The sequence below is a fragment of the Dromaius novaehollandiae genome, chromosome 1 (genome assembly GCF_036370855.1).
Source record: "Dromaius novaehollandiae isolate bDroNov1 chromosome 1, bDroNov1.hap1, whole genome shotgun sequence".
In the NCBI taxonomy this organism is placed as follows: Eukaryota; Metazoa; Chordata; class Aves; order Casuariiformes; family Dromaiidae; genus Dromaius; species Dromaius novaehollandiae.
In genome coordinates, this window is record NC_088098.1 from 55,185,496 (window position 1) to 55,209,432 (window position 23,937).

Consider the following 23,937-nt stretch of genomic DNA (forward strand, 5'->3'; position numbering starts at 1 on the left):
AGGGGAAATATCTTGAGGCTCAGAGACAAAGTTACAACTTTTTTTGCTTCGGGGAATCTCCAGCAGTGTTTGACATGGAGCCACTCATGGATCAGGAAAGATCTTGGGGCACCATGCAAGACAGACCATGACTGGCAGCTCTCTTCTTGGCTGTGTCCAGCTGGGCTCCAACACAGCAGTTCTCACACTCTGGATGTTCAGCCTCCCATATTCCTCTTTTTCTGGAATATTTTGTCCCTATTCTCCTGGGACTGAGAGAACAAACAGGGGAAGGGAAGGACTAAGGCCTAATGAAATGCTCATTAGGCTAGGACTTTTCTTCCTCCACTACCTCCAGATTACAGTCCACGCACCCCAACTGGAGAACAGCTGCTCAAAGAGGGATATACGAAATGTCCAAGAGGCAAGCTGGTTCAGAAGGGAAGTGGTGGCAGGGGGGCTTCCTTGGTTCCTCCCAAAGCTCTACAGGGAGTGCTGTGATCACTGGAATAGGGAACGACGATTCATTTTTCCAAAGGACAACCTATCAAGAACACATTGTCCAGCTTGGAAAGCTGTAAAAAGCCACAAAGCCTCTGCCCATCCCCCAGCTGCTAACGGAGAAGCGGAAGAAACCTGAGCACACCCCTTTTTCCAGCCCCGGTACCATAAGCTGCAGACCAGCTTTGCTCACAGCTTTTACCCTGAAGCCTCTGCTTGAGCTTGGTGTAGCTGAGAATGCCATGCATGTGTGGGAAGAGGGAGTCCCTGAGGTTTGGACACTTGTAGCTAGTTTAACTCCTTCCTACAAGTTTGGGTCTCAGATGATGCTTTTAATTTGTTCAACCTCCTTTTAAGAATTCTTCTTTCACTCACTGGACACCAGGGTATGGCATATGGGCACCCTGGGCACCAGAGAGCCGTTTTGTAGCAACTGTATTTCTTGCAGGTCTTCAAGTGATTTATGGACTGTGAGAGGATTATTTGGATCTGGTCACAACCGAGAGGGAAAGGAGAGAAGGTAGCGCTCTCTCTCTCTCTCTCTCGCTATTTCAAGATGGGCTGGAGATACCTCTGCAGGAGACTGTGCTAAAAAGCAGCAGCCAGTGCCTGCCTTGGCTCATAGCACGGTCAGCCCCTATGGTTTGCCTCTCTCAGCACCACAGTGCCCTTGCCTTCCTGTGGAAAGGAAATGAGGCTGTGTGGTTGCACCCCTCTTCTCCCCGACAAGGTCCTCTCCTCCCCATTCTGGCACATACAGCACATGCACATCTGCAAGGGAGGTTCAAGAGTTTGCTCCTTTAATATGCAATAAAAAAAGCAACTCTTCCACATTCAACAAGAAATACCATAAGCAGGAGCCCCAGGCTTGGCACCCTCCTCCCCTGCTGCTGTTTGAAATTAGGTAACATGTGCGGTTTGCTTAGAAGGGTTTTTCTCTCCATGTGCAAAGGAGCTCCTCGCTGCAGCAGGGCTGCTGGCATGAGATGACTAATGTCTTAATCTACCTCTGTGCTCACCAGCTGAACAAACTACCCCAGAAACAGAATGTTCTCACTGGTATAACAGTGCCTACCATAAGGGCCTCTTCCTTCAGGGGACATGGCTGCCCCAGCATACACAGCTACCCTGAGGGAACCTCTAGCATTGGCTTGATTAGAGGCTCAGAGAGACTGCCTGACACCACAGGATGATGTGGTGGAAGGCATCAGTGGAAGTGAGAGACAGAAGTGAATCATATGGGGAAAAGAGGGGAGGAAAGTATAATAATACAACAATTAAATTAACTGCAAAGAGTTTGCGGAAGGCACATCCTACCCCATAACAGACAGCCTCTTCAGCCCATGGATTGGGAACCATGCACAGCTCAAGCCCTGTGTGCAGCCATAGGATTAGGTAACTGGCTGTCATGCAACGGAAACATACAGGTTGTGGGTAGAATTCTGGATAAACTGATGAGGAAGGGGAGGACAGGAAGAGGAAGAGAAGAGGTTGTGAGTGGGAAGGTGTTGCATACCACAAGTACTTGTGCAAGAGAGGCTAGAGTAACAGGGACAGACTACCATTAGTGTTCTTCCTTTACTGGCTTTAATGCTGCGGATCCCCAGGCTTTCCAGTCTAAGAGTGATAGGCAGTGGGCTGGAGACCCATTCTATGGAGAGGGATAGGAAAGAGGCACGCAGGAAAGTTTCAGCAGCCTCTCCTGTTTCTTGGGCAAGATTTGTGGTCACCTCACTGGAGAGAGAGATGGGGAGCTTCTGCTTTGCCCACATTGTACCAAAAAAAAGTCCACTGAACTTCCATGTTCTCTAGCAGCTTTGAAACCCCCCTTCGCAAGTCTATTGCGTGACATCCCTAAACACAACAATGATTATCTGGAATCTGAAAGCAGCTTAAAAATAAAAACAACTCAAAAGAAAAACAGGAATAGAGTGGAGGAAGGGGACAGAGTCCTTCCCCTGCTGGCCCCTGGTCAGAGGCGAGCAAAACAACACACACAGCCTCTTACTCCACAGCACACCAATCTGTAGTGTTCACAAGGCAAACATAGCATCATCTTCCTTTGCCTGCTTCCGATGATGGCTGGCAGCAGGAGGGGAGACAGACGTCCCTGCTGAGGAGCTGGACAAAGTGGGTAGCCGGTCTGCAACTTTTGCTCGCTCTTCCAGGAACTTGTCAAACTCTGGGGCAAGGGCAGAGAGAGCATTAGCAAGGAGGGAGGTTTGTGGAAGTGCCAAGGTGCTGTCAGCAACAGCTGAAGAAAGGGGTTGGCTGGGACTCTTACCTTCACTGGTGACACCTTTCGCATCCTCTGACTCTCCCTGGGGAAGGAGAAGAAAGGCAAGGTAAGAGGCAAGGTAGACAAAGACACCTCCACAGACGTGGTTCTCTGCCTGCATGGAGGGAGAAAGGATGGTGCTCTCCTCCTTCAGCAGTACAGGCATGTTAGAGCGACCCTGAGCCCTGGTTCATTAGCTATGCCTCCTAAAAGGCTAATTATACTAATAGGGTACCTCAAACCCTGGTGTCCTTTGCTTCTCCTCCCATGCTCCCTCAAAGCAGGCTGTGCCACACGTTCAGCCGTGCTAGGGCTGTTGTACACTGCCTAAACTCCAACCCTTCAGCAAGAGTCAGGCAACTCTGACAGGAGTGCTAGCTCCAGGAAAGCAAAGGTCATGAAGGTTTTCAGCAGAGCTGCTAAGAGGGAAATGGAGACATAGTCTGGGGGGCTGGGAGAGACCAGTGACAAAGAGGCTCTATGTTAAGGATAAGGGAATGTGAGCAGTGCTCCAGTCTTCATGGTTCTTGCTTGATAACTATCAGAGCCTCCCTACAACTAGTTGAGACTTGCAGACAGATGCTCTATACCAGATGCACAGGAGCCACCTTGGTCCTGCCCCTCACTTACCACATCAGTGGACAGCCACTTCTCTATGTCTTCCATGAAATTGGCTTGGGGGACTGGCACCTGGGACAGAAGAATGAGAAAGAGATGAGGCCAAGGAAAGAGAGGATGTTCTTGAAACCCACTCCTCCAAAAGGAAAGCCCAACCCAAAAGCTAACCCTCTTGTCCCACCATTCAGTCAGCTCAGGCCCTTCCAAATCCAACCAGTGCCACTGCAACTCTCTCCTTGCTACCAATGCCACCATTCACCTGCTTCCTTCATCCCATCCACACCTGGACATGCATGTTTTTCAGGATACGTACCATTGAAAGCATCTGAGGTCTTAGGACAGACTTTGGGGCATTAGCACTGGACCAGGCTTTACATTTTGGAAAGGAACTACTAGGTGGAAGTTGGCTGCTCATTGTTAGGCAGCCAGAGAACAAGAGACATACTTTTCTTCACACTGCCTGTCTTCCACAGAGCAGTGATATGCCCAGTGATGGTCTGATGTCAAAGTCTGTGGTGCTGCAAAAACTTGATGTCCTCAGTTTGATACCACATTGAGGGGGAAAAGGCACCTGCCTTACCTCCCTGGTAAGATCAGTGTACAGCAGTATCTGACATCACAACAAACTATAGAAACACATACTTCAGAGAGAAAGTTCTCAACAATTAAGGTAAATTTGACTACCAGTAGGGAAGAGGCTAGTTCAGAAGAGTTTAGGTCCCTGGCCAATTTATGCAGTGAAGAGACACCTTCTTATGGACAGAGATAACCTTGAAGGCAACCAAGACCAATTCAAACCACAGATCCTCTTCTCCAGTCATGAGCTTCTGGACAAAGCTGAGCAAGGGGCAGCCCTTGCTAGAGGCTCCACAAGCAGAAGCAGGAAAGGGCATTTGTGGGAACTTATTTCTCAGCCTCTGAAAAATGTATAGTTCCCCTGCTGTGAGGAAAACAGCAAGACCAAGCACAAGAATAACCTTTTCTTACCAAGAAAAGGCAGATTTTCCCCAAACCATGGAGTAAGTTCGTTACCATGAGTGGTAGACATTACCACAGCAAGATAGTTACCATGGCTAGCAGATGGATGGGTGGGGAGGGAAGACGATGTGCAAGATTAAGGAAGTTTCAAAGTGAAGTGGCTTTATCTATCCAGAGAGGAACTCTTTGGGGTAGAAGTGTATCCAAGCCAACTGGACAGCACATGGGGAAACTTGCTAGAGCAGACATCAGCCTGGGCAGTGCCCATTTTAGGAAGACAGGCTAACAAGCATTAGACCTGAGAGTATGTCAAAGACTCAATGTGCCTGAAGGGATACAGACGTAGGATTCCTGCTGCCAGAGACATGCCATTCAACAGCTTGAGGGCTCAAACACTTTATCAATGTCCAGCGGCTACAGGAGGAGGCCCTGAACAACGTAAAAGGGGAAATTGTGTTTTCCTCCAAATGGGGAAGCTCAACCTGAGAAAGAGAGGCTCCTCAACAGGCAACACAAATGGCAGCAGCCTTCCCCAAGATGCCACTGGTTAGTGCTTCTGCCCCAGAATTCAACATGAAATGGATCATCCATTAGCTCAAAGAGTGGCACATGCTCTTTGGCCTCAGAGCTCCTAGGGTTGTTCCCTACAGACAGGTTTACTTGAGGAAGGACTGACACTCTGCCTGTTTCCTTCCTTGGTCTCCACTACTGGCCCAGACAAGGGGTGCTCCATTTCAGTTTACAGTCTCTCTTGATGTCTGCTGTGCATCCTCATGTGCTGTACCAGTGCCACCTCTAGTCCAGCAGCCCCAGCTTCCTTCCTCCCTGCTGGCACTGCCATGATCTCACCATTCCTTGTCGCATCATCCATTTAGTCAGTTGGGCTCCATCACTGGAGACACCAGGCTCCCCCTGGTTGAGAGAAAGTCTGCACTGAAAGCTGCTGTCACAGAGGGTGAGGTACAGGGGAGGCAGTGGGTTCAGTGCTGGATGGGCAGAATGCACTGTTACTGATGGCCCACCTCTCTGATTGCAGAGAGGAGATGAGTGGACTTGAAAACCTGCTAAATGGAGTAAAACATATTTCCAGGTAGAAATTTCCCTGCAGATATAAGGAGGCCATCCTGTTACTGAATGAGTCAATTCCAGACTTCTCATACCTCTGGCAAGGTGGGGAGTTTGCTCTCCCCGCCTCCAGAGTTTAAAGAATGGGGTATAGAGTCCAGGTATTAAAAGCTGGTTAGTATTTGGAAGAGTTATCATCAGCCATGTTAAACATTTGATCTTTGTTCTAACAGACTGCACATTTATTGTGTTGGGAAGCAAGAAGGACACTCACTCCTGGTGTGCACTAAAGGCTCTGCAGCCACTTACCACTCCCGTGTTCTGCTGCCGGACATCCAGGGCGCCAGCAAGTCCTTTGGAGGCTTGGGGATCTTCGTACTTCATCCTGAAAGCATGAAGTTATTTAATGCACAGACTGGTGAGCAGCTTGAGAATGTAAAGCAGGAACTGCTAGACATATATTCAGGGCTGCTGACTGCACAACCATCCATCTCCTGTTATCTTCATCTAGAAAGGTGTGCAGAACCTCTGCTAAAGATGTAGGCCACAACAGAACAGACTAATCTACCCACTGCAAAATTTCTGAGATACCACAGGACAGCCCTGGCACATTACAGGAGGATGATGAGGGATCATATGAAAACAACCATCCAACAGACTAAGTTACAGACTTAAAGAGCTGGATGCATCAGTGACACACATCTTTATCTGGGCTGACTATAGTAAGAGAGATACATAACACAGACTGATCAGAAGATTATAGCTACTATAGAAAAGACTCTAGCAACAAGCCCCCATATGCTCAGCTGCCTTCACAGGCACAGTCACAGCTCAGAAAGATATCTTTAACCAATACCACTCAAAAACTGATGGCAGCAGAGATTCACTGGCCCATACACAGAAAGTGAGACTGGGTGAACAAAATAGCCCTGTGTTGCCTCAAGATTTCCAGACGCACCATTATAGCAACCTCTTTCCACAGACTGACATGTCCCACCCATAATCTCCCTCATCCCATTTCTGCGCCCCCTACTAGGATGCTGCCACACGTGCCAAGGCCACACATCACCATCTGATCCATGCAGACTGGGGAGAACAGTCCATCCATGCTGGAAGAATGAAGCCTCTCCCAGAGACTCTCCGCAAGCCTCCCCTCCAGCTGCTCCCAGAACCCTCCTGGCAGCTCTAGGGGACCATCAAATGGAGCCATTCTTGTTGGACGCCAGAGGCTTGGGCCACCGTCGCTCAAACTTCTCGAAGAAGTGCTCATCAGTGAAGGGGCCGCTGTGGACAATGGCATCAAGGATGAAGTACAACGCTGCTATCATGCCACTGATGAGGAAGAATGGCAGGAAAGGCTTGAGATGTCTCAAACACTGCTTAACTGAGACACTCATGAAGCATGGGGGCTCAGGAACAAACCCCAGCTATCCTGCCTGTGTCTCCTGCCAGCATGTCCTGTCAGGGAACAGCAGGGGAATGGCTCTATTTACAGGGAGGGAGAAACTGAGAGCAGGGGCTGGTGTGTGAAATGGGAAGCCTGAGCCAGTGAGAGTAGAGGCTACCTGGCAGGAGAGCAAGTGCAGGCAGATGGCGGGTAGTGAGGAATAAATAGAAGACGTCTCGTTACTGCAAAGATCACAAGCCTCTGTCTGTTAAGGATTGGGCCATGTTGGAGGGGATATGATTCCAGCCCTGCCCAGATCTCCCTCAGCCTCTAGTCGTGAGCACATACCAGCAGCTCAGACGTCAGACCCAAATCAGGCACTGCTGCCACCGGTGTTTTTGTTCCAGACTGCCCCTGTCCCCAGGGTCTCCAGCACACCCCACTCTGTATTGGGAGCACCCTCCAGGCAGTACCCCTGAACACCCTGATATACTCTCTGAGCAGGAATTCAGAGCCCTGACTGAAGTGGTTCAGAGCTGTGAGTGGTGACAGCCAGGTCCAGTAAATTGGCTGGCACTAGCTAAGCCCAGAACAGTTGTGTATGTGTTTAAGCACTACTTTTCGATACCCCAACATGCTTCTAGAGCAGCAGCGTCATGGCCTAAGGAGAGGCATAGCTTGGTCACAGCACAGAGGACAGAGCCAGTGGGACAGGACCAGAATTCTCTCCTAGAAAAGTCAACCAGGCTCACGGAGACAGAGCAGGGCAGTTGGCTTGGGAAGCTCAGTGCTTGGACAAGATTGCTAGGAATAAAACAGGCCGTATGTTGGCCATTAATCTTCCTGCCACTTGTACTAGAAGCAGTCTGAGGCAGGGGAATGAAAGAAGACATCCTTAAGGGATTTTAACTTGCGACTGTCCAACTGTGGGACAAGGCGATCCTGTGGACTGAGACCAGGAGCAAAGGTCTTTGACGGCTGGAGGCAGCTAGGTGCCTGCAAGGCTCATAGAGCCCTGCTCAGTAACCTATGGAGAACACTGGATGATTCTGACAGACGTAACAGATCCCGAGTAAGATCAGATGTAATCTCTCAAGCCAAAAGTATCCAGCTAGCATGGCTTTTGTCACCTCCTCCCAGAGTAAAGATTCAGGAATCCACTCTTTGCAGTATGGAAGAGACCTCTTCAGCTTAGATGGTACTATGGAGACACAGACTCTCAGACTGTGCTTTATATGAGGCAGTCTCAAACACATTACAGAGGAAGAAACCACAGTCCTGCTTACCAATGGGGAAGCTGAGGCACGAAGATGTGCCCTGACTTGCAAGCCACAGCAGATTATATACTTCCTGCATTCCAGTTCAATACTCTGTACTTCAAGCTGTATGGACATTCAAGAGTTCCAAAATTCAATATCATCCCACTGAGGGTAAAGAGCAACTCAAGGGTTCAGAGACAGATAAGCAAACTTACCTAGTCCCATTCCACACCTTCATCTCCAGATGTTGAGCCTCCCCAGCTACAGCCCGACACAGCACTGAGAGACATGCACACACAGAATACACTTCCTTCTCCTCAAACCCAGGAGGACATTGCAAAGGGAAGCTGATGGAAGCAGGAAGAATGACTGGGAACAGAGACGCCATCCACTGTGGAGGTCAAACTCTGTACTGAAAGGATGAGCTTCTATAGCATTCTATTGCCTCCCAGGAACTGTTGCTGGTTGGGATCACAGTGCCAGCCCTCCCTTCTGAAGCCAGGTGTCCCCCTCACCCTTTGTGAGAACGCAGGGCAGCAGGGGCTGCCACACTTACTCTTTGCGCTGCTCAGCCAGTGAGCTGCCACGAGTCAGGGCAAACATGTCAAACTCTTCTTCCAACTTGCCAGAGGTGTCAAGGGAGTGCAGCCCTGCACTCACACTGCTCGAGCCCAGGTCTGCAGGAGAAAGAGCAGGGTGAGCAGGCAGCACAAAAATAAATGGAAGACCATGGGCTTGGAGGTGCTAGGTAGAAAGCTAGTGTAAGAACAGCCTAAACTGCCTTGGGCCCACTCATCTATCCTGCCCCTGGGCAGCAGCACAATATATATGCTCATTCAGTGTTGTGAGTGAAGTGACAGAATCAGTTTCTTTGCCTGCTCAGTAGATATTTTCAGCTCAGTCTCTGGCAGCAGCAGAATCAATTTACTGCACTGATTCTGAAGGCCAGATGTTCCTGACTATTTAAGATAACAAAGAGCGAATTACTCCATAACCTGTGGATGAGGCTAACCTGTACTTCTGGCAAGCACCTCCCAGACAGATGAATGAATTTTCATGACTCAGGTGTCATCTGAAAGACCCTGACTTAATAAATACATCCACTGAGTTCTGTAAAAACTATCTTGCCAATTTTCTGTAGTTTCATCCAAGCTGTACTGAATGTGCCTGCTGCCAACAAAAGCTTCAGGCACTGACATGTAGGCTGGTGTTATGTCCTGAAGGTTCCTCAGGACAGAGTGCTTTCTTGGTAGACACCCTGCCAAATCTTGGGTCCTGAGAACAAGATGCTCGTGGCTGCCTTTGCAGCACAGCTGAGCAGCTTTTCTTCTTCCAGACCTCAGTGATTAACCTCACACTGCACAGCAAGAGAGAGGCAACCAATGCTGCTAGGGATCAGAGGGAGAGTAACTATCACCCTTGCCTTGCTGGAAAGCCCAGTCCCTAGCCACAGCCTAACGCTGGCGTCCCTCTTAAGTCATGTCCATGTCCCACATAACCTGAAGTGTGGATGCTGAGGCATATGCTTGTGTCCCTCGGCACATAAACAGGTTTCTTTGTGAATTTACTAGTTGACAACACACCCTATTTCTCTAGATTACTCTATGAAGGTGGCTAAATAATTTTGGGAGGGGAATCAAAGGCATTAAAGGATTCCCAGAACAGAAGAAGGAGTGAGGGGAACAATGTATGGCAACATACTCATTCCAGCCAGCTGAGAGGAGAGATTGTTGGTAGCTTCAGATTGTCTCACTGCAGAAGCAGCACTGGGTCCCAGATCAATCAAGCTGTTCTCTGCCTCATTTGGCATCTTTAGAGGAAAAAAAGAAGACAGTGAAGACTTTTGAACCCAGACAGCTTGCATTTCTCAATCCCAGTTTGTTAACACTGGGGAGGAAGGCCTTCTACACCCAGCAAAAGATTGGCTGGGGAGCCTCTCCCTGCAAGAAGGGGGATGGTGATCAGAGAACTGGCTGAGAATAGTGTCAGAATAAGCCTTGGTAGCCAGCCTCCCAGCTCTGCTGGATGCCAGTAGGTCAGGTAATGGCTCAGGGGACAGGACAGTGCTGATATAGCTTGAAGTGGGGCAGAGCAAATCTCTCTCCAACTCAGCAGGACATAGCAGAACCTGCAGGATGCAAACCAACAGGCACAGAGGGGGAGTTACCTTAACAGGCTGTCCGGTCCGAAGACGCTCGAACCTGCAAGAAAGATGAGAGAAGACATTTTAGTAATGTGAGCTGTCCAAGTGCTTATTCACCCTCAGACCTGAGAGATTCCTTACTAAGGGTTGGCATAACTTGCCCCTTCCCACATATTAGGAAATGGGTAGCATGGTTTAGGGCCCAATTTCCCCCCAAGACAGGAGACACCACAGCAGGACCCACAAAGCTGATGTCTCCAGAGGTGTGGCATGAGGAAGCTACTTGTGATCCTCTAGAGCTACTCCTAACCAAAGTGGTTCAAACCCAGCTCTCCTTCAGACAGACACAAGAGACTAAATTCTCCTGACTTCACCCCAGCATAAAAGAGAGGTTTGGCAAAATGAAGGGAAAAAAGGGGCCTGCCCCCACCTGGGCAAATCCTTTCTGTTCTTTTCTGCCTCAGAGCTAGAAAAACAGCTCTTTCCATGCAGTTCCCTTCTCCTCCTCCTGGACTGGGCCACAGGGACATCTCTATATTGCCATCAATAACTTACACAGTGGCTTTGAAGGGACAAGAAAAAAAAAAAAACAGCAAGAGCTGAGGAGTGGATCTATTCTCAAAAGTGGATGATACAGACTGATACACATTGAATATTACATTCATGGGCAAAACAAAAGGGTGGAATAGGAGGCCCCCAAAGGGAAGCAAACTCCCATGGAAGAGCAGAGCAGAGAAAGGAGGAGATAGGTACCTTTCATGGCGGAGAAACACATTGTTGAGGTTGTCATTGATGAGGAGTAGCTCCTCGGTGAGCTGCTCATGGAGGACACGGGGAATCAGCTCCAGCACACGCTGTTGCATGGCTCTGCATGTCCGATTCAGCTCCTGCTCACAGCAAGAGGAAGTTACCACAAAGATCAGGCCAAGGCTGAGCATTCACAGGTTTGGAAGCCTGAATAGGACAGTCAGAGGCTACTGGGGTCTATCAGCAAGTATTTAGGGAGAACAGATATTGGTATGAGAGGCTCTTCTAATGGAGTTAAACTGAGTCTGAGATTTACAGTTCCTGGTTTGCTCTGTCCTTGCAGTGAACATGTGCTTCTGGTGGAATATCATGCAGGAAGGCTCTCAAGAACTATGCAATACCTTCCATGTGAAATGATTCCAGCCTCAATAGTGCAACTTCCCTTGGCCCTTGAAACTCCACCTTCTCCTTGTCTCCCTTATGCTGTCACTCCCTGATAAGCCTCACACTAAACTGTCCAGTGCAATTGTTCCCCATGCCTGGCATATACAATGCCTCAGTCCACTGAGTCATTGCTAAACACAGCTCCATGTGCCAGCCCTTTGACCCCACCAGTAGCTGCCTCATGTTCCTTACTTGCAACAGTTCCAGGTCGGAAGTCTCAGCCTGGGCTGGCATCAGCTCTGTCAACATCTCTGACATCACCTTCATGTTCCCATTCACCACTTCCAGCTCACCGCGCAGTTTCCCAATCTACAAAAGGGAATGAAAGTCACTGCTCAGCCTGGGAAGACTGAGGAGATGGCTGAGACAGCTCTGAATGGCAGTGTACAGTGTGTGTGAATCCATACAGCCAAAGGGAAAGGCCATTGCAGAACTCATTTATCACTGCTCCGTTTGGCTCTCGGGAGCACCCAGCAAAAGCAAGGCCATCAAATTACCATCAAATTCCATTGCTGGTAGCAGATGCCAGGCCCTCACCCGGGACCTTTGTCAATTAGGCCTAACCTTGATTTTTAACAGCCAGCATAGACTATGGTTATAATTCAAGTCTCTCTCTCCCCAGCCAGCAGCTCCTATGTGGCAGCCACACAAATCATCTCGTTTCCAAAGCAGCGTAAGAGGGAAAAAAAATGAATTAACATTCAAAAGGTTAGTCTGGGCTAAGCATGCAGTTGAAACATTTTCCCTCTGGTTTCAGAGGCTACTAATCAGCCTCTTGAGAGCAGTTATCTAGCCCCTTTTCTGCAAGAGCATGCAGCCTACCAAAGGCTGGAACATTGGTGCTGAACCTGTATCTTACAGAGTCAGGATGATGAAGAAGAAAAAAGGATGGGGAAATCAGTAAGAAAGCCCTGGCCTTTGGAAGTCCCATAGCCAGATGGGATTGATTTATATAAAATCATCAGTGAGGCAAGATAAATATAATAAGGAAGCATCTACTGAACAAGCTTTTGCTGCCCTGCACTATGAAGACCTTCCTCAAAATGCATGTTTCTCTGTTCCCCACTTCCCCTAGTCAGGGGATTCTCCATCTCCCTCACTGCAAGAAGCCCTGCCTTAAGAAAATGTAGTCACTCTGGGCTCATGGTATACCAGCTAATCACCATGACTGTGATGGAGCTTGGATGGTGCTTTTGGAGGAGCAGTTCCTCAAGCCAAGATGCTAGGAGAGGACCAGGACAGCAGTTCCAGAACTGCGCTTGTGAAACAGCCCCCAAATGTGAAGACAGCCTGAAGCACCACAGGGCCCATGTTCAACTCACCTGCTCTGGCGTGGGTGTGATGGGCACATCGCTGGAAGTGCCTGTCCCCATGGGCAGGCTGCCAGGCTGGAGAAGGGACTCTATCCGCTGAGGGGAGTTGACCGCAGGTGAGTTCTGTCCAGACTGTGAGTCAGAGCCATACACAGTCTGGAGACAGAGGAGTAGACAGCCAACATGAGAAAGAGGGGGAGATGTTAGACACTCACAAGTGACGAGGCAGTGCAATTAGGAAAGAAATGTTGATGGAAAAATCCTCATCTGCTTCCAGTAGGTTTTCTAGATTCGCTGCCTTAGCTCCCCCAAAGCTCCCGCCCCATACCTGCAGCTCCTTTGACCATCTAGCAAAGAGGCTGTCCTAGAGCCCCTCACCCCCCAAAAGCCCTGTAACGGCTAGCTGGAGTTGCTGGAGTCCCCACATAGCTCCAGAATGGCAGCAGCCCAACTCCCTTCTCCTCAGAGATGCCTCCATACCCTCTGTGGTGTGTGGATGGGTGACAGCATGTCCAGGTCAGTCATGGGGAACTCCAGACCTTTCCGCCTCAGGTCTTCATAGACAGTGACAACACCTGTCAAGTCCGGGGAGCTCCGGAAGGCATCTGCCCAGGACTGGGGAGAAGGAAACAGTGTAGCCCATCACTATTTAAAGTACTCTTCTATATAAACACTTAAAGACATAGCATACCCTGAGCTGGTGCACAGGCCCACTTTTCTTGGCTCACCTGGATAAGGGTCAGCACCTTGTCATGCACGATGGCAGGAGGATTGTTCTTCGGCAGGATCGTTCTCACCAGGACACCTTCTACGAAGTCCTGGCTGGCCACAAGGACATGGAAGCGATGGCCACAGTTTTTAACACATGTCTCCAGGACCTGCAAAGGTGAAGAACCATTAGCTACAGCCTTCTCTGACTGTGTGTGGTAGCCTTGCTGTCTTTAGACACCTGTGTCTTTGCAGCCAAGGACTCAGCACGATATAGCGGAACTGAGAAAGAGCCATGACCACTCACCGTCAAAGCCAGCATAACTTCATGAAAGTTCTTATTCCCTACAATCCTCTTCTTTATGGCTCTGAAGGCATCTTTGGGCCTGCAGGAGAAATCAGATGAAGAAAGACCAGCAGAAGGTTGAGACCTGCCTTTAGAGATGCAAAGCAAAATGGCCACGGGCACCCAGAGCCTCATACTGAGCAGGTGACCTCCCACCAGGTTTTCAGGATGGCTTGAAGCAATGACTGTTAAAGCAGCTCCTGAGAGTGGCTCTGCAAGAGGAGTGGGGTCCTGCTAGCAAGTGCTGTTGCCAAAATTTGAGGCCTCTGTGCTGATGTCAGCAACAATCCAAGGGGCACAGGATGAGACAGAAAACAGAGTAAAAGAAACACTAGAAATGTACTGCTTGGGGGTAGAGCTAAATCCCATGGCAGAGAGACAAAAGAATAGGAGAAAAGAAGCTTGGCATGGGGTAGAAGCAGAAAGGAGAGAGAGAACTACAGTAGTCCTTGTGCTGCTCAGAGAGAAGCTGTTTGATAACACTTTCCATGAAGAAAGGAGGCTAAAGAGAAGTAGGAAAGATGCAATGGCAAAATCCTGCCCATCTTGCAGGTGGACAAGAGAGCAGCAGCATTGTAAGACCTCCTCAATCATTCTCTGAGGGTAGAAGCACTGTGGTCTCAGCTCACTGTGGCCTTCTGAAAGGCAGCAATGAAACATACTCTGTCAGAGCACAGAAACAGAGACTGGGCTGGAAGAGCAACAGTGCTGGAGGATAAGCGTGAGATTGAAAAACTCAGCTAATGAGGAGGGAGGGAACGCATCAACCCGCAGGGGTGCATGGCTGCAATGGACAGGCATTAGCAGGGGAAAGGGAGAGCTCTCTCCATGCCCACAGTGAGAGTGGGACATGACTAGGGTGCAACTGTGTTACCAGGGACCCAGCACTGAAACAGCAAGCGGCCACAGCTTGAGAACTGTGGGTAGAGATGGGCATATTTGCACCATGGGGATAGCAGGACATGAAAAGTGGTGTTCTGTAAGTAGATGTTTAGCTTGGTGTACATATAACAGTGCAGCTGGAGATAGGCTGCTTGCTAATCCTATATGAGCCTCACTGAAAGGTGGAACAGCAAAAGGCGTGAAACCTACATTTTTTATTCCACGTAGCACCTTCCTTTTACATGCTGCCCTTGACACCTTCGCTATGAGAAGGAGCAGTCCCCTCTGAATTCACTAGCAAATCCCCACGTCCAGAATCAATGTGCCTGACAGATTTCTGAACATCTTCCCTTAGGGAGAGGGGGGCAAGGGCTCTCCCACCCACTTTGCACATGTCTGAGTGACTGTATATGAAAATACCTGAGAGCAGAACCCCAGCAGGACTTGCACAGTCAGAGAATTGACTAGCAGCCTGAGATTTTCCTATCTCCTCAGTCACCAACCTGGAGATTTTTACATTCTCAGAGGAGAGAAAGAGAGGGCTATGAAGGAGGAATAAATCAAAATGACAGAATTTCAAATATGCCTTTGGGAGATGGGAGGCGAATTGGCTTGAATCAAGGTTTCTCTAGGGACCCTAAAGGACTCTTTGAATGGCTCTCTGTGCTCATGAAGATTAAAGGGAAGCATCTAACAGACAGTCTGACAGCTTTAGTGGGTCCCTAGGTTTCCTCACAGAGTCAAGTTCAGGGACTGTGGGGCAACCTGCCTTATTACCTCCACCAGTGCATGGTACCACTTAAGTCTAGGGATGTAGTGTTACAGAGTGTGCACTGGGACCCACTGCTGGAGGCATGCTCTTGTCAGCTCCCTTACCCTTCTTCAGTCTCGTTAATGATATCACAGATCTCCATGTTGAGAGCCCAGTCCTCGCTCCGCAGAGATCCATCTGTAGCTCTCTCTGGAAAAAAGAAACCAAGGCAAGACAAGACTAAGAGCTCTCTCACAGTTTGCTGTTCAGCTGTCATGAGCTGTTATGACACCCCAGAACCTAGTGTCATTCTCCACGGCTTCCACCAGAAAATGTAACTGCCATGAATCAGGCTGCAACATCCGGGCCATGAAGTGCAGCCCACTAGGTGTCTCTACCACAAAGCAGGTGGCTGGCTGGGACTAGAAGGGGTGTGTGCTCAGCTTTCCCTCCAGCAGGCATGCTACAAACACAGGCAGGTTCTCTAGTGTCCTACACGAAAAGAGAAAGGGCCTCAGCAGAAAATGCATAACTTCGGTTCCACAACGGGAGGAAAGGGGGCTTGTTTGCTTTGCTGCGGCAGGGCCAGCATAGGAAACCATAAGTCTGGTCTGCTCTCACTGTCTTGGATCTAATGTCAATAGCATCACTCTTGATTTGCACCAAATTAAGGAAGCAAAAGAAGCAACCCCCATCTTTTTACATAGGTCCTACAAAACCAAACAAGCAACCAACCAACCAAAACAGTGCTTTCTGTTGTTGAACATTTACATACCTCCCCTGAACTTCTGGCCTCTGGAGAGTATGGACATAAGTGGACTGCAGGCTCAAGTCCAAGCAATATCATTTCGGCTTGGACTGTGTTCCCTTTAATTAGGAATTCCTGAATTGGCCTTCATGTTATTCATGGCAGAGATTCATGCAACAAACAGCTATTACTGAGAGCACCCATGTCTCCACCCTGTAATCAGCCATGTCTCAGTCCCAGCTGGGCTAGCTGACTGATGCCTTTAGAGACAGCACCAGGAAAGAGAAAGACTAGTAGGGCAGGCAGGACCCAGGCACTCTCCAGAGCATGGAGACACACTGAGATAAAGCAGATGGCAAGCAGAAGGAGAAAACCTTCTTTCCTAGCTTTCCCATCCTCTAAAATGCCCAACTTGGCAGTCGGGCAAGAAAAATGAGACTAGCCAGACCATTTCAGCACCTACAAGGTGCTCGTCAGGAGAATTTCAGACCGAGTTAGGTACCTAAGTGCTTGCATTTCAAAACTGCTCTCCCTGCAAAATCTGGAGCCGGCCCTTGATGTTGTAGGTCCTCCACCCCTTTGCAGGCACCCTCCTCTACAGAGCTGCCTTTTCCTATTTTTGACCCAACAGCTAATAATCTGTCTGTGGAATGAAAGGAAATGCCCATTCATGCAGTGGTATTGGGATAGGGGCCATAACATGGGAACAAAGATTTTTAACTCCTGCCTGGGTAAACACATCCATCCTATTTTGGGATGTGCTGTTTTTAAGCAGCAGGCAGAGAGCTATTCACAGCACTCTGCAATACAGCCACACTGCCTTCATCTGTTACACGTGTCCCTCCCACAAATTACACACATCACACATATCACAATGTGAAGCTACCTATACTAATCTTACCATAATCCAGCCACCACCTTTTCTGCTGACTACAAAATATAATGATTACACTGTGATTACACTGATTACATTGTGGTTGCTACAATCAGATGGAAGAGGGCAAACAAAGGAAGGACAGTGGCAGAGCACTCTTAATGCTTTTCCACATATTTGAATGTTTGGTTACTATTTCTGCCCTGTTGTAATATCCTGAAGGCCTCTTGGGTCAGGTGATGTTTCTTTCACTTCAGCAATTAATTTTAAATAGGAATTCTAGTCTCTGCAGATCTAACGTTCCTCACTGAGACATATGAGATAGCATTACATTGGGTGATGTGGTAGAGAATATCTAGGGCAGTAGGTTACAGGGGAGCATACCTGGTGCACAGCTCGTATGCAAATGAATGGGTGAAGCTGTGGTCATACATCTGGGGAAAATGTTTTCCATAAGGGCTCATTTGGCGTCAGGAGTTGGTACAGTGGCAAAGCTCTAGCTTCTCTTCTGTCCTGGGATGCCGCACACCCAGCCTTGCCAGGTTGGTCTGATGCATTTGGTACATAAGGTCACAAAGGTACACTTCACTTGCGCTCTCCCCCACTTGCGCTCTCCCCCAGAATGCTGAGGAGCAATTGCTGCTCAGTACACAGCTTAGTTTAAACTCCAGTCTATCTAGAAGTTTCCCTGCACTGCTTGTTAACACTGGCAATGAAGGACACAAATCAGACACAGAGGGGTTTGCCCTACTAAAAGGGAAAATCCTTCTCATCTGTATCCACCCACCCCATCACTGAAGAAACACACTGCACATGGAAGGAAAAAAAAAAAAAAAAGCCCACAGCTTGGGAACAGGTACAAAAGCTGAGAAACTCTGAGCTACAGAAGAAACTGGAGGATGAAATGAAAATTGTTTCTAACCATGAAGTCTTTGTCATTCAAAAGTCTCTCCAAACCCTCTTCAACCTCATTTTCACCATACACAAATATGAACAAAGTCTGCAAACACTCATCTCTTGCCTCCCCGTACATGGTGTCACTCTGTAACTTGTTCCTCCCCTCACTCTTTTCCTCCTCCAAGTGCATCAGCCCTACCAAGGTTGAGAAGCAAGTTTGCTTTTCAGAAAGGAATGTAAACTGTACACACTCTTTCACCTGGCTGACCACTTATAGGAAAGTAAGGATTCCTCACAAGTGACACATAGAGCCCCAGCACTTACGTTATAAGGAAACAAAGATCCTGCTGCTATCACCTCCTCTCTGACACTGGTCAATGAAAAGCTGCAGAAAAGCAGCAGATCTGCCATAAATGCAACATACCCTCAACAAATAAAAATCAGGAAGAGCAGAACTAGGGCATATAGAAAACAGGAATGTGAACATGAAACATTTTCAAGGACAAAGCACTTGAATCTACCCAGTACAGATTAGCCTTGGGACAGCTGGAACTAATGCCCTTTTAATCCTCCTGGCTTCCAAGCACTAAGGGACTGAAGGGACTGTCCAAACTTAATAAGATATGTTGGAGTTTTCTCTGAAAATCCTCAGCTTTACCCTTTACTGAAGCCTGCAGAAGGAAAGGAAACAAAGTTTATTCATTAGTCACATGAAGGATCAAGATGGCTGGCCCTGTTTTCATGAGCTGTAATTAGTACATGAGCTGTCTGCCTCTCTCATGAAATCTGAGCCCACGATGGCTGGGAACAGCGACAAGTTCCTAAAAACAGCAAGCGCGGGAGGCAGAGCAGAACATGGCTGCCTGCCCAGCACTCTACCTGGCAGGACTTATTGGGGAGTTTCTACTACTGTGTGCCAAGGAGCTGATCACGACCTGCTGCAGAAAAATTCCACGTGACGGGGGTTATCAGCGAGTGTATAAATGCCGTCTTCTTCAAAGCCTGAAACCAACTGGCTGCTGAACATCCAGAATGCAAGTGTCCTTCATGGGGCCACTTCAAAGCCACCTTATTTTGGCAGCCAGTCCAGCTTCTCGGGTGTGACAGCACTGGGGTTTGTCTGACTCCAGCATGCTGCCTCACAAATTGCAGAATCTCTGAGGACTGCGATATGGGCCAAACTCACATCATTTGACTTTTTCCTTCCTGGCATTTGATGCAATCCTGCTTACTGTAACTAAGTTATCAAAACTATCTGGAGTCTTAAGATAAGGAATAATTCTGAACACAGGATCAATGATACAATGGAACTGTATGTTCCTTTGTGCCAAGACCAAATTTGACTCAATAACTTTTCTTTGTTTCTTTTCAGGTTTATTGTCTTTTCCCTTGTGGCGGGGAGAGCTCATTGTTGGACTTGAAATCCACCCATTCCTGCAGCAGCAAACTGTCAATACAGTCAATAGTGCAGAGAAATACACAAGTTATGGACAGAAGATAGTAAGTAGGCTCCAACCCCTTTGTTTCTGCTCAGAGATCTGAAGCATCCACAGCCAGTCAGGCAGCTTTCAGGAACTCTTCACAGGTGAAACGCTCTCCAGAATGCTCACCAGAAACTACACACCCATCCTCCGAGTAAGGTCCTTAGCCAGTGTTCCCTACAGTACTCAGTCTCACTAGTTTTAAATTCCCCACCAAAGCATCAAACACTTTCCCACCTATTTGAACAGCAGTTTGAGGGCATCAGCATAGTGTAAGTCCAGCGGAAAGCAACACAAGAATCCTTTCCCCTAGCCTCCCTACAATTCATAGTGTCCCTGACCAAAATCATCATCCTGTATAAAGTCTCCTTGCTAAGAGTCATGCTTTCTCTTCCCACAAGGAAACTTCCGTACAAACTCAGGAAGGACTCCACCATTCAGCCTTGCTGTACTCCTTCAAAGATGGATGGTGACAACTCACTCTCTAGAGATATGCCTCCAAACCTCATTCAAGGATGATGATGGACACAGACTTGAACTTATACAAAACTGTGGGTATTTGAGTCTCTGAATTTCTCCTCCTGTTGCCTTCCTGTGAATCAACTCAGAATCTCAGGGATCAAAACTCTTCAGAGAGCTTTCTTTGCCCTTTCTTACAGATACAGAGGGCACAGAAGAAAAGGCGATACTTTTTCGTGAACATTAGCTTGCAGGGACCAGTCTGTTACTGACAACAGCTGATATCTGCTTCCCACCAATTCCCAAGATCCCGAGGTTCAACTCACAGAGGAGTGCAGGGACACCTGCAAGGTGGGATCTAAATGACCATGGCAATTTTTCTAGTGCATTGTGTTTTACTTGCTTCTCTCCCTCACTGATAAGCAGAGGCAATCTGCTCTCGCCAGCTCCCTCTTCCCAGTCTCTACTTTTCATGTCTCTCATGCACAATTTCTCCCTCCTTCCCAACTCTTCGTCATCTCTCTGCTACATCTTTAGTTTTCTCCCCAGTCTGCCCTCACTCACTGGAATAACCAATCTCTGTCCCTTCAGTACTGTTATAATTACTAGCTATTCCAAACTCCAAGCTTCAAGAAAGAGAGCATTCATGGCATCTTCTTCATTTTCACACTCTACAGTTGCCTTGTTACTACTAGAGTGCTTCCCTAGAGTTGGATTTTCCATTTTGAGGTTTCTCAGAGCTCCTAGGTAGAGGCCAATGGGATTACCATTTTGTGTGGAGAGTCCAAACTGTGATGCTTCAGCACTCTTTGGAAAGTTCTCCACTGTCAAAACTATTGCATTAAAAAGTTGTCTGTATTTCTCTTTGAGGAAGAAATATTATGAGCTAAAAACAGAACAGAAGGAACTTTTGTGAACAAATTCCAGAATTGGGAGTAAGAGGCTGGAAAACCTACTCCTCTGCAGTTTGCAACCAACTCATTCTGAAACAAATCACTGAGTTTATCTGAGCGCCAGTTTCCATGTCAGCAAAATAAAGGAGACTTACTACATTAACATTAATGAAGCAATTAGAGAACATCACTGGAGTGTGGCACAAAAGATTTTTTCATTCCACTGCCTTCACCTAAAGCTGTCTTAGGCTTTATAAGCTGTATCAGGCATACACGACTTTGCTAAAGTAATTTACAAGACTTTTGTAGACAGCTCAAAGCAGCAGCACTGCTAATTTGCAGGCTCGGCGATCAGGGTTCTATAAGCAGCTGACACTGACCTACCAAACAACTTGAGGTAAGTCATGTTTGCTTCTCAAATAAAGTAATGAAGACAGCATTTATCTATGTCCCCAGGATGTTGTTAGGCAATGATCAAAAGGAGAAAAACATTCATATTTACAGCCACCATCCCTTTAAAGTCCTCCACACCTCAGTTCCTTTCTCAGACACTGCAAGTCCTCCACCCCTTTGGACTCCCGTAACCCCAACCATTAAGATCTCTCTATTATCACACTTCTGGTACTAAGAACTCTAAATTCCTGTCTGACAACACTTTTGAAATACTTATTTCCTCTTCTTCACTGTTGGTTTGTTACTTGGAAACCCCTTCTTTAACAGAAGGAAAGCCCAGGGGGAAATCACCTACAATCTGTCTACTATACTGATCAAAAGATCTAGAGGACAAGAAGTAATCTGTAACATCTAGAGATTACTTCATTTTGCCTCAGCCCGAATGCAGAAATCATCTCCATTATATTCACATAGGGAATCAAAGAACATTCATTCTGAAAAGGACAGGAGAATGCTCTTCCTGGAAAGCATGATGCAACATGTGATAGCTGCCTGCGGGGACATCAAAGATCATCTGGAACTTCTCATTACTTAGACATTTTCCTGATATCTTTGACCAAAGTGATCCTTGCCCCGCCTTGCTGTAGCGCATCTCACCTACGTTGTTCAACACTCTAAAGTGTGCCACATTGCAGTGCCCTATCTATATTTTTGGGGCACTGCTTTGGGCAGCAAGCGCCTCCAAAATAAGCAGGACTTATAAAAGCATTACCTACTCCTACTTCTATTACTGCTTGCTCCCTTCCTGCCCCATACATGGCATTGTTTACTGTGTCATCCATGACAGTCAGTACACTACATGTGCAGTCCTCACACACAAGCACTTTGAAAACAACTGAATTAGGAATCAGATTTTCAAAGTGAAGAACACAGGTTGGCACCAGTGATAAAAAGCCAGAGTGAAGAAGCATATAAAATTACAAATGGCCATTCTCCATCATACATGCTGGAGAGATTAAACATGCGACATCAACTGCATTACTTCAAGCACAACCAGAAGGCACTTAAGACAATACAATAGGGGAAAAAAAGAATCTTTATTTAAGTATTTTAAGAACTGTATCTCTGTTTTGAGACTTTAGGAGAACTATTGCTGTTCTTGTTCTTTCTACTTGCAGCATCTCTTTGCACCACCTTTTTTGATTACTTTCTTCCCCTGTGTTCATCTAGTTGACTGGAGCACAGGATCTAAAAAAGACTTAGTTGTCCATTGGCCTGAAAGGTAGCTGAGTAGATGCCATAATCCTGCCATTGATTTCATCTCCCATGCTGATATTCAGCACTACCAGAAACCTATCAGTGCAGGGAAAAGTGCTTTCCTTTCCCTGAAGCTGGGGTGTGGCCCTATTGGGGGGGGGGGGGGGGGGCTGCTCACTGCAGACCTCAAGGCTGGGAGGTTCAGCAGCAGCCCACGAACCCTGCAGCACCAGGCACGTTCCTCCTTCAGAGTGGAGGGAACACCAAACCCCCAGGGAAAAGCCCCAAAGAGCCTGGGGCAGGCCTGACCCACCTCCCACTAGGGCCCTCCAGGCTCTGTCATGGCCCCCGGGAGGCCCCTGTCTTCACGGTGGCCCCCCAGCCCTTCCCGCCTAGAAAGCTGATAGGCCCCCCGCACCTGAGCCCCAGCCAAACAGTGATCCCCACGTGCCTCCCCCTGCAGGTGCCCACTCGCCCCACGAAGCCTTCATGCAGGTGTCAGCGGGAAGTGCCCCGAGCCAATCACAGGCCTCGGCTTCTCGAGGGGGCGTGGCTCGGACCACCGCTGCTTCTGTCCCTTTAAGTAAGAAAACTTTGCCTCGCCATCTCAAGACCCCCTCGCACACGGATTGGCTGGCCGATGGAGCCGTCCAGGTCTGACTGCTCGCCATTGGTGGACAGCGCCTGTCCGTCAAAGGGGAACGCTCCCCTCATAGGCTGGAGCCCTTTCAGGCCCGCCGTGGAGGCGGGGACGGCCGCGCCCCCTCGGGGCTCTCGCCGCCGCTTCCTGGAGGAAGGGGGTCCAGCCAGTGGGCGAGCCCACCTCAGGGGCGCGGGAGGGCAGGGGAGCGGCGCGGGGGGCGGGGCGCGCGGTAGCGGGGGCCTCACCGATGCGCTGCCCCACGGGGGAGCTGAAGGGGTTTCCTAGGAGAAAGTCCATCGCTGCCGCCGCCGCCGCCGCGCCGCGATCAGCTGACTCCGCCGGCGCTGCTCACGTGACGCCCGCGCGCCAGACCGGGGCGTGCCTCCGAGCCCCGGCCGCGCCGTGACGAAAGCGCCTCGGCGGCCGGCGCTTAACGGCCACCGCCCCGCCGGTGGGGGCGGGGCGGCCGGTAGCCCGCGGGGGACGGAGTTACCGGAGCGCTCCGGCCCCGGCCGTCCTCCACGCGGAGGGGCCCGGGAACGGGGCCGCTCTCCGAGGAGGGACGGCCTCAACCGCTGCTTTCGCGAGCGGCCATAGCGAGCCGTGCGTCCCTCCTGGTATCGGGCTTTTCCAGCCCGACTGCTGTGAGCAGCTGGTGTTGGCTGTTGTGCACTAGTGGGACTGAGGCCCGCCGCACGTTTTCCCTGCAGGGAGGCTTTGAATGCTCTTTCAGCAGACGAGGCAGGTGTTTGCGGCACCAGCTTTGAAGAGCCCAGCTACTGACAAGTTTAATTTCCCTGCATGCATCTTCCCTACCACATCGGGTATTATCCAGCCTTTAGCAGCACAGCTCTTTACAGTGTGGCACCAAGTCTGGGAGATGTTGCTACTGA

The 23,937-nt window shown here is 48.8% G+C and overlaps 1 protein-coding gene across 1 annotated transcript; it reads right to left on the reverse strand.

Annotated features, from left to right (window-relative positions):
* Positions 1-1,258: 1,258 nt before the first annotated feature.
* Positions 1,259-23,439, reverse strand: TOM1 (target of myb1 membrane trafficking protein). The gene is made up of 15 exons (XM_026118025.2): positions 23,290-23,439; positions 15,525-15,609; positions 13,728-13,806; positions 13,441-13,590; positions 13,193-13,327; positions 12,722-12,868; positions 11,592-11,708; positions 10,962-11,095; positions 10,233-10,266; positions 9,767-9,875; positions 8,622-8,742; positions 5,729-5,804; positions 3,389-3,448; positions 2,765-2,801; positions 1,259-2,662 (listed from the first exon to the last, which is right to left on the reverse strand). Exons 1-15 carry the CDS (start codon positions 23,339-23,341, stop codon positions 2,514-2,516), a joined length of 1,485 nt encoding a protein of 494 aa, XP_025973810.2. The 5' UTR covers positions 23,342-23,439; the 3' UTR covers positions 1,259-2,513.
* Between the last annotated feature and the right edge of the window lie 498 nt (positions 23,440-23,937).

What these genes read in the sequence shown, in the direction of transcription:
- TOM1 (XM_026118025.2), bottom strand. Translation starts at nt 23,341, where the DNA reads ATGGACTTTCTCCTAGGAAACCCCTTCAGCTCCCCCGTGGGGCAGCGC. An exon ending in TCACACCCACGCCAGAGCAG is followed by an intron (nt 11,709 to 12,721) that starts GTGAGTTGAACA and finishes TCCCTTTTGTAG; the next exon opens with ATTGGGAAACTGCGCGGTGA. An exon ending in GTGTTTCTCCGCCATGAAAG is followed by an intron (nt 10,267 to 10,961) that starts GTACCTATCTCC and finishes TCTTTCTTGCAG; the next exon opens with GTTCGAGCGTCTTCGGACCG.